At 45.5% G+C, this 10,703-nt stretch overlaps 1 protein-coding gene across 1 annotated transcript; it reads right to left on the reverse strand.

Annotated features, from left to right (window-relative positions):
* Positions 1–3,273, reverse strand: STRIT1 (small transmembrane regulator of ion transport 1). Its single transcript, XM_057383425.1, has 3 exons — positions 3,224–3,273; positions 900–1,043; positions 1–380 (listed from the first exon to the last, which is right to left on the reverse strand). Exons 1-2 carry the CDS (start codon positions 3,234–3,236, stop codon positions 949–951), a joined length of 108 nt encoding a protein of 35 aa, XP_057239408.1. The 5' UTR covers positions 3,237–3,273; the 3' UTR covers positions 1–380; positions 900–948.
* Between the last annotated feature and the right edge of the window lie 7,430 nt (positions 3,274–10,703).

The following is a 10,703-nucleotide window of genomic DNA, read 5'->3' on the forward strand; positions in this document are numbered from 1 at the left end:
GTACATGTTTCTGTTTCATAACAATAGATTCCAAGAGATTTTCCCCGTAATAAGGCTAAAAATACTTCCCCAGGCCCCATGGGAAATTAACCCTTGACTGTTTCCAGCAAGCGTGAAGTTCCTTAGCTGGTAGCAGCTAGTTTTAAAGTTTGCTGTTCAGCAAGCAGGCAAGARAACCCAAAACCCACTCCCTCATTGCAAACCATCTGGAAACAGGGGAATTGGTTTGATGACTCTTCCTAATGCTGTGGATAAAAAGTGCGTACAACATTTGCAGCGTTGATATTAAAAATAACTCATTTTATACTTATTTCAGTCACCAGAAATCTCAATCGAACTTCCAGGTTCTTCTAATCAACATCACTGTAAGTTGTTCTGACCTGTAAGACACAGAAAATTCCATTTAAAAGAGTGGCAGTGCCAAGCAAGGCAAGCAGGGATGGTGTGTGGCCCTGCAGGGCTGGTGTGTGACACTGCAATGCTGCTGTGTGACGCTGTCCTCACTTGCCACAGAATTGCTGTGTGATCCTGTAAGGCTGGTGTGTGACACGGGGCTGCTGTGTGACCCTGTCCTCACCCACCATGGGGCTGCTGTGTGACCCTGCAGGGCTGCTGTGTGACCCTGTCCTCACTCGCCACAGGATTGCTGTGTGATCCTATAAGGCTGCTGTGTGACACTGCAAGGCTGCTGTGTGACACTGCAAGGCTGCTGTGTGACACTGCTGTCACTCACCACACCGCTGCTGTGTGACACTGTCCTCATTCACCACACTGCTGCTGTGTGACACTGTTGTCACTCACCACACCGCTGCTGTGTGACACTGCCCTCACTCACCCACTGCTGTGTGACACTGCTGTGTGACACTGCAAGGCTGCTGTGTGACCCTAGCCTCACTCACCACACTGCTGTGTGACACTGCTGTGTGACACTGCTGTCACTTCCTGCCATCAGGAGAAGACGATGTAAACCATGAGGGCACAGCCCACGATCCAGCCGAGCGCCAGCAGCACGGGCACAAGCAGACGGGACAGCGGGGCCTGGGCTGGGACAGAGAACAGGGTCACGTTATGTTGACAGAGAACTGGCTAAATYCATTCCATCACAGCCAGGATTGTCCCAGAGCAAAGGGACAGCCAGGGGCTCAGGTCASTCTGTCTGTGATGGCTGTTCCCAGCACGGAGTCCCCGTGTGCTGGGGCCTGGCAGTGACAATGCAGAGCCAGAGCCTGGTGGCATTGCCACAGTCTGGTCTTTGYCACCAGACCAGGGCAAGGCTGGGCATTTCCAAAAACAGGGAGGGGATAAGCACAGGGGCAGTTCCACAGGGGAACATCCTCACTGGAATTAAAGCAGAGCCAGGATTGGAGCCCTGGCACCTGCAGCAGCTGCCAGGAGCCTCAGTGGGCTGGCAACAGGAAACCAAAAGCACAGTGCTGATCTAACATTGCAGCCAGTGCAGAGCTGTGTGCCCAGGGCTGCACTGAGGGGAGCTGGGTGGGCTCCCACACCCCAAAGGGATGCTGGCAGTGGCTGCAGTGAGGGATCCACAGCCCATCTCTCTGCCCACCACAGCCCTCCTGTTCTCCAGTGTTACGGGATAGCTTGGGCTGAGGTAATAACCCACTGCAGAGGTGTTCCTCCTTTCCAGCAGGGAAATAGCCCAGGTTTGGAATGTGGCTGTCCCAGGTGCCTGCTGAGGCAGGAGTCAGCAGCCCAAGAACAGCCCCAGCAGAGCCCAGGGCAGGCCATGGCTCTCTGCAGAGCAGAGGCAAAGCAGGACTGACTCCACATAAATGCATTTCCATACAGCATCAGCMTTTTAAAGACCCTTCTATCAGTTTCCTGCAAACAGCACACTCTTGCCAGAAAGCAGAATAAATAACCTTTGAGCTCCTRTTACTTACCAATATATTACAACCTCTTACAGCACATCTTTCCACAGTTAATAGAACTACGGTTTTTTTAAGGGATTAATAAATTATGTAAAACAATTCACAACACCTTGCACGGTTTAGATCAAGCAGGCAGGCTCGGAGGGACRGTTAATAATTTAAGGACTGTTCTTGTAAAGCTCTGCACAGCAAGCCTGTCTCACTGTGACACTGCACACTGTGTCTGCCAGGGGGAGAGAGAGAGCACAGACAGAAAATCTGCATGTGCTGCCATGAAAATATTAAACACATGAACAACCAGACAGGAAAATAATCTTGCCTTGAAACTGGGTGCCTTTTGCCCCAGGGAGCACCTCACCTGTTTCATTTAGAGACTGTTACTGCTTTGGCACTGTAAGGTGAAGCTGCTGGGGATCATTTCCCTGTACTTGCCCTTTCTCTGAAGGTCTAATCACAAACCCAGGGCTGGATCCTGCAGGGGTGAGCAGAGGAGTTTGTCAGAGCTCTGCTGAGGATACTGACTGGGGGGTTTGTTATGGGAGCTCCAGTTTAAACCAGTAGCAGGGTAATTTTTGTGGCTATCAATGAAAACTCGGGTAAAGAAACAGCATTCAGTATCCTGTTGTACCTCGGCAGAAACGCACTCTCCTTAGATACCAGAGTTAATGGTGTAAAACACCCAGGACATAAGTCTTTAAAAACTTGGACCATAGCTAYGAAGATGCATTAAATATGCACTCCCTTTACAAAGACAAGTGTTACCTGAGTAACTGCACACATCACACACCACACTTAGAGCCGTATGTTTAAGTGAAATAAATAAAAAATGACAATAGATTAAAAAATGCATTTTTCTAAACTGCCTTTTCTCCTTTGTGACACTGAAATGCGCTTAAAATGGAAAGGTTATTATTAAAATTTCATTTTGCTCTTTCACTTGAGCTTTGTGGGGTTAAAATCTAAATTATTCTGAGTTCACTTGGCACTACACTTGGAGCTCAGCTACACACAGTAAAATGAAAATGCTGTCAAACATAATTCATTTTACACATTTTGTTCTATTCTGTTAGCTAACTTGGAAAGACAACTACAAAAAACCACCCAAAAACCAAAACTGGTAGAATTCAAAAATACAGGAGGAACCCAAGCTGCTTTAAACTCATTGCCGTTAATAGAATTAGCTTCTGAAGTGATTAAACTTTCTTACTGAAAAATAAAATATATAAAGTGTATCAGACAAGAATGCARGCAGCTGAGTATATTCACACTGCAATGCTCAGACCTATTAATTTCAGTATATGGTTACATTCACATCTCATTGTGCCTCTTACCTGGTTCTGCCATTCCCTCTCTGTGAGTTTAATGGCAGGTTAAGGTTTGCCTCTGCAGCTGCTCTGGGAGCCCTGGGATGCTTTAAATAGAGCAATATTTGGAATGTGCTGCAGCTGCCTGGCTCACTGGTGCCAGGGGTTGGCTGCAAGCATTCAATTGTCTAAAACGGCAGGAATTCAGGGGCTCAAGGTTACMTCTGCCTCTCCCTCCAACTGCACCTCTGTTTCATAGTTAAAGAGGGGTTWGTTTATTGAAGAGGCAGGGAAACAAGGGTGAAAACTGCTTTATGGTCTCTCTGTAAGCCCTGAAGCCCCCGTGGTTAGTTCAGATAATATTCATGACCACCCCTACACTCACAGTGTGACAGGGATCTGGTGATCCTCAGTGCCCCACGTTCTCTCATCCCTCTGCAAAGTCCAGCCAAGCCCCGTTCAGGACTCCTGTGCAGGTATTCCTGTAGTTATCATTCTCTGCTAAGCACCAGCAGCTATCTTGGACAGGTAGGAGACACTGAGTCCCAAGGAAGGGCTGCTTTACAGGGATCTGTGCAGGGGCAGAGCAGGGGGTGCAGGAAATGCCCAACATCACACCCACACCACAGCTGGGGGGGCCAGCCCTTCCCCAGGCACCCCCTAAGGAAGGTGATTTCATGACTGCTTCTCCAAACTGGCACAATCTTAAAATAAAACTCAGGGCTATAAAACACTTTCTTATGCCACGCACAGTTCAGCCTATCACAACATTCTGGGACACGAGAACAAACTGTGAGCTTTACTGTGTTTGTCTGGCTTTACTGTACAGCARATCTTTTTGGGAGAAGATCCAATTTGTTGTAAAAAGGAATATGACTCTGTGTAAAATCTTTATTGGAAAAAAAAAAAAATCTCTGATGCAATAACTTCATTGGCTGCACAGCTGTTCCTGTAAGAATCCTATCTGATTCTGCTAATTATATATATCCCTCTGATCTCATGGAAATAATTTCCACCAGGAACCATGTACTCCTGACAAGACCATCTGACCTTCAGGGATTGGGATCCTTCCAGGCCCAGTTGCCACCAGCAAGGACAGCAAGTCATTGCTGCTCACACCASTTTGGGCAACTCCCCCACAGTGAGTGTTGTCCTGCACGTCCAAAGCCTGAGTTAGAGGGTAAAAGTTGTAACTGCACCAAAGAATGGAGTAACAATACTGACATTATTTTAAACAACACAACTTCTGTTGGGAGCTGAGAAATGAACTGCAGACGTCAGTTCTACAACAGAGCTCAGTCTAACTGCCAAAATAAAAGCAGAAGGACAGTTTCAAAATATAAAAACAAGGCAAGGACACAAGGCTTAAGAAAATACTCAGAATGATCCATGGCAAAACACATCTACTGCTTTGCTAGTGGAGGGAGAACAATACACAAGAACAATTCCCTCGTTTTTATTTGTGTTTGCAATTACGTGATCATTTTTTTATGTTTTTCCCTCTGTGTTTGTGCTGGGACACTGAGATACTAAATATCCAGAGTTCCACTTGGATGGGCAGTGAGGCTCAGAAAGGAGATCTTTTTAGCCTCCAGCTCCCTGAGGTGCTCAAAYATTGTCTCAGGGCAGCTCTTGGGGCAGCCTCCTGGATTTCATTCCCATAATCTGCTTGAAGCTGGAGATCACTTCAAATGCTTTAAACTCTACAGTGCTTTAAGGGAAGAGGGGCCAAAATTAGGAAGAACAGAGCAAGGCAGCAGGGCTGCAAAGCTTTCTGTAAGATGAGTTTTTTTAAGGGGAAAAGTCCTTTTAGTGCTTGGTGTTTGGGCARGAACTGTCAGAACCTTACTGACCTCTCCCCACTTTGCAAAGTTGGCCATTTTTAGTGTAAAAATACCCAGTATTTTGAGAGCACATCCCAGTCTTCATCACTGCACCAGTACCCAAGGGATCAAATACTGGAATGTCRCATTTCTGTCTTTGTTACTGTTCTTGTAAGCTCTGGGAATCTGCACCCACAGGCAGGAGGCTGGCAAAGAAATGCTTTGTTTTACAAATTCTATATGATCCCTATAAATAACTGCAGCCTACATTGCTTTAGAGGAGATTACAAGGACAGATCAACTCATCTTCACAAAAGGAATGCTCCAAGTCATAAAATCTTTATAGCTTTGTAATACTGGTATTAATTTTTAAATCACATTACTTTCAATTGATCTTTTTTCTTTAAGAAAAAGCCCCGATTTAYTAGCAAATCAAAAGCCAGGTTTATATGCCTTGAATTATTTTATGACTTTACCATACTCTCTTGTGACCTGCAGACTAACATGAGAATATCAGATTATTGCATTCACAAAATAGGTTTATGTGCGGAAAATTTGTCTAATGAAATGCATTTTATTAGTCACACCAATCTTAGCATTTGAAAGCTCCCTTACAGATTGCTACACATTACTTCTACTCACATTTACATCAGGAAAATAAAGGCTGATTTATTTGATAACYATGCAGCTGAAGACCTGAAAAAATCCGTGTATTAAGCTACTAAATAATTAATTCCAATGCTGCTTCTTAAGGCTCGGGTGTGCACATCATTTCTCCTGGCATCACTCAGCTGAATGCTGAGATAGAAAGCACAGCTGCAAACACAATGGGGTAACAGCAGCACGTGTAGGACACCCCATGAGACAYCCCCTGTCCCCCCTGGAGGCTCAGAACAGCATCGATAACCTGCTGGGCTGTGCCTGGTCCAGCTCCATTCCCTGGCTGCTAAGAGATGGTAAATTCCTCTGGAGCTGCCACAGGCAGGGCTGGAGGGCACAGCCTCACACCCCATTCACCAGAGCTGGTTCCTGTGGGCCCTGCAGAGCTGGGGCTGCCAGGGGAGGGGAACCAGCCCAGCAGGGGATGGCAGCCCTGAACACACAGCCCAGGGGCTGTCACACACTTTATCAGAGCCACAGCAGCTCYAGAGCCCCGTCCTTCCCTGAGCTGAACTGGCACTGAGCCCCCAGGGACAGCTCTGGGTCAGCCACAGGACAGGCTTCAGACWCTCCATATAAAAACAGCACCATTTCTTCCTGTGCAGTGATTATTATTCTGGAAGGGAACCCAGCCCATCACACACCATAAATCTGCAGGGATTTATGACTTGAGAAATGGCAGCTTTCTGGAGGACGTGAGTTATGATTTATACATTACTGCTACCTGTTGCTGGGGCTTTCACTGTCTACTTGGCACTTTCCTSAGAATTAAAAGGCATTTCATGTGTCACTTGGATTCACACTCAATCCTAAGTCCTGGACCAAGTCAGAACTCCAGCCTTACCACACTGCATTTTCTGTGTGATTTTTCTGCTGTGACAGAACATGGAGTTAATAATTACTCCACTCTTTCTTTGGACGAGAAAAAATAGCCTGCAGTGCACCCTCTGCAGCACTGTGCTCCTGGAGGGGCTGCTGCACTTCCACTCTTTGCACTCATTTTGCAGACAACCATTCAGGTCATCTTCTCCCTCCTTTCCCAGGTGATTCTGGCCTCAGCTTCCCTGATTCCACTCCTCCATGGAGATGTTCCCTCCTTTTGCACTCCATCTACCTGAGGGAGATCACGAGAGAGATCCTTGTCCTTTCTTTTCCTATAGCTTATACATTCCCTTTTAAATGAAACCTCTGTGCTGGGGAAAACAGCATTTTTAAATTTACCATGGCAAATCACCTAACTCAAAAAGGCTTTGCAAGMTTTGGAAAGCCATGAACATACAACCGAGTTTTACCTGACCAGAAATAAAGCAGTCAAAAGCAACAGAAATGGACAATCTCAGGCACAAATTAGAAGATAATCTTATTTGTAAGAAGAGAGCAGTTTTAGAAGGAAGATATGGCTGCAACCACTGAGTCTGTAGAGAAAAGGTGTGTGAAGAACAGCAGCTCCAAACTGGTGCTGCAGTTCCCTCTGGTGACAGCCAGAGTGAATTCTTATTTGCAGGGAACCAAGATATTCTGCTGCATCAGTCAGCAGAGCCACTGCAGCTCCATGCACACAGAAAAGTGTGGGGTGGGATTTTAAACCACTGTACTTGGAACTTCCCTCAGGAAAGACATATTCACTGTTTTGGGGCTTTGGAAAAGGAGTTTCCCCACCATGGGGTGCCTTTGCCTCTGTTCAAATCAATCCTAAACAGTCACAGGAAATGAAGCAGCTGAACCCCTTTCCCCAGCCTGAGGTTCCTCTGGCACTGGCCAAAGGTGCTCCAAAGTGCCAGGCACGGGCACTGTGGCTSCTGTTCAGATCCCTGAGTACCTAAGAGCAATATTTACATGCAGGAACACAGGCCTTGCTGCTTGTTTGACATCCATTCTCCCTGCCCTTCTCATTTCTGTCGGTTCTTCATTGAGAATGTTTTTTACCCCAACCTAAGCTCCCAGAATTGACTGGGTTTAGCTTTTGGAAGCCAGTTCTTGGTTWGGGTTGGAAGAGAYCTTAAAGCCCATAGACCCTTTATCACATCCAGGAGTGTTCCTGACTCCCAGAGCTGAATCCCAACCCCAGGAGAGCTCCCTGGCTCCTGTCCTGGCACAGCCTGGCCAGCCCTGGACACTGTGCCCGGCCCAGGGCAYCCAGAGCTTGGCTTTGGCCCTGCTCAGCTGAGATGGAATGGGTGAGGACCCAGCAGGTCACACAGCCCCTCCAGGACCTGAGGAGTGGCCAGCTCTCCTGGAATCCCTGCTGCTCCAGCAGATGGCAACCCCTGCCCACAGTGCCGGCCAGCCAGGCCAGTGAATGGCTCAGCGTTTGGAAAAAAGTCTTCTGAATGATAAAGAAAAATTAAAAATCAAGTATTCCTAGAATGAATTACATTACGTAATGTTTACATAGGATAAACATCAGTTTGTCTTGGATTTCTGGATGCAAACCTCTCCTCTTGGRATACAGAGCCTACAGATGGAAAACACTGAGGCAGCTCTCCCTTTTCCCTCAGTGATRCCTCACAGCCACAGACACCAGGAAAGAATTTCAAACACTCACCACGTGAGAGAAGATCAGCACTGGGAAGAGAGCTCCTTCTGCAACAGCCCTGGAAAACACTTCCATGATCCACTTTCTGTTACCCGGCTTCTCAAACCCCTTTTCTTGTTCCTAGGGAGCAGAGAACAGTGACTGAACCTCAAAAATCAGCGTGTTCTGCAATKCACCCCAAATGACAAAGGAGGTCACAAAAGAAATTTCCCCAAAACTGTTAATAAAGGAGTTTTTAAGGCAAAGGGGTTTATAAAATCCTCATTCAAAAGATTAAAGTCTAATGGTCCTTTTTGGAAGCCCTTTCCTGCATACAAGAATTCACCGCTTTAATTACTCCACTTTTAAGTTAATTGCTGGAAAATGCAGCCTTTAGTTCAGTAAAAGGCTTTCCTCAGAGTCATTTTATTCTTGGTTCATTTAAATTAATCTGAAATAAGCTATCTTTAAACCTCATCAAGAGCRTGTTATCTTCTGTAAGCTTAAGCGCTTTAAGATCATGCTGCCAGTAAAAGGACAGGCAGAAAAGCCTGAAGGCTAAGGGGAAAAAAAGATCCTTTTGAAGATTTTTATAGGGGTAAAGTGTTTAAAAATAGTCTTTGGTAAGTTAACTTGAAGTTTGAATTTAAAGCAAAAATGGAGGAAAACCACCCTCCTGGGGGTATGATAATCTCTGCTGGATCTTCTTATTGGCAGATAGCAAGAATTTCATCGTTTCTGAGTGTGTGTCAGAATTATTCATGGATTGTTACCAACCTCTGCTAGCTCAGCAGGTGCTCTGAACTGCCATTGAGATTTCTAGGCTACAAAAATCACCAAAAATACTGAAGTCAAAATACTGGACGTGTGAAATGAGCAGTTACWAACATCATCAACCACCAGCAATAGTTTGGAACATAAAAAAAACCAAAAGAAGCACAAAAATCACTTTTCTTCTCCAGGGAAACTGAGGGTTTCAGCTGCTGATAACKGATACAAATATATTCAGAGAATATTACTGTTATTATTATCTGATACATTTCTTCTTGCAAACTGAGGATTCTAAAATCCCAAGGCTTATTTTTGTATGAGCAGACACATGGGAAGGAAATTGAAGCAACAATCTAATTTGCAAATAGTTTTTGATTTTTCTGACATTCCCTAAGTGACTTCTTTCCCTCAGGAGTTATTTCTGAACAAACAACATAAAGTTTAAACACTGTCAAATGCCAAAGGATGTTTTCTTCTAAATGAATGCTAATTAAATTAGTAGCAAAGGTAATTACATTGACCTTAAATTCTGGATGTATTAAGYGACATTCAAATGGAGACAATTAATATTCAGTGTCATGTCTTTCTGTACTGATATTAACATATAATACTTGGTGTGCAGTTACCCAGTAAAGGATCTATTTTGTGGTGACCACGTCCTTGGTCTCTGTTTCTGCAGCAGTGCCAGTCCCAGTGCCAGGTGCCCTCATCCCACAGGTGACATGGGACAGGTTTGCAGGTCAGTGCAGGGCTTGGTGCTGTGGTTCCCTACATTTGCAAAAGAAGCTCAGGTGAGTTAAAATTGATCCCAGAGAATTTAATTCAAAACAGTATCCTTCACACAGCTTAAAGGAACCTTTGGGTTATTCCTTCTGTGACTCCTTCCAAGAGCTATGAACTCTCACAAAATTCAATCCTTTTCCTTCCAACAACTCCACAGCAGCAGGAGCTGGGAATGGACACAAGGAACTTGGGAAAGGACACCAGGAGCTGGAGTGCCAGGACACAGGGAATGGCTTCCCACTGCCAGAGGCAGGGTTAGATGGGATACTGGGGAGGAATTGTTTCCTGTTCTCCTTGGGGGAAGAACAAGGGCAGCACAAACATCAATGTTCCGATTTAGTCAAATAATGTCACAACCCCCAATGTGCCAGTGCAGTAAAAACATACTGACAATACAGTGAMACAGTCTTGAAAGGCCATTCTTTGGCCCTTGTCCTGTGCCTGACAACTGTCCCCTGCCAGCTGGAGAGAGAGGGGGGTTTGTGACATCCAAAGCAGCCCCGTGTCCTCATGTGGAAACAATTCCCAGCCTCTCTGGGGGGCTGCATTTGGGGCAGCAGAAGGTGAGCAGTGCTGTTCCCTTCCCTCATTGTTGGGGGCTCAGCTGGGGACTGATGACTGACTGTGTCCAGTTCAAGCTTTGATGTACAGTCTATTTTTGGTTGATTTATTTTTAATTTGYCTTCTGTGCTACACATACTGCTGCAAAATCCCTGGACTGCATTTCCCATTGCAGTGCTCACCCTTTTCCTACTGCACCTCATCCCCCAGTCACTCCAGAAGCATRAAGTTATGCCCATATTATATATGTTATATGTKATATATATTATATATTTTATATTATATATTAATGCACATAGKGGTCACTAAGATCACAGCTTTGATCTCTTTATGCTCTGCCCTGGGCTCTGACATTGGACTAACAACATAAAAAAACCCTGCACCACTGAGCTAT

The sequence above is a fragment of the Malurus melanocephalus genome, unplaced genomic scaffold (genome assembly GCF_030028575.1).
Source record: "Malurus melanocephalus ecotype Western Australia unplaced genomic scaffold, MMel_1.1 scaffold_631, whole genome shotgun sequence".
In the NCBI taxonomy this organism is placed as follows: domain Eukaryota; kingdom Metazoa; phylum Chordata; class Aves; order Passeriformes; family Maluridae; genus Malurus; species Malurus melanocephalus.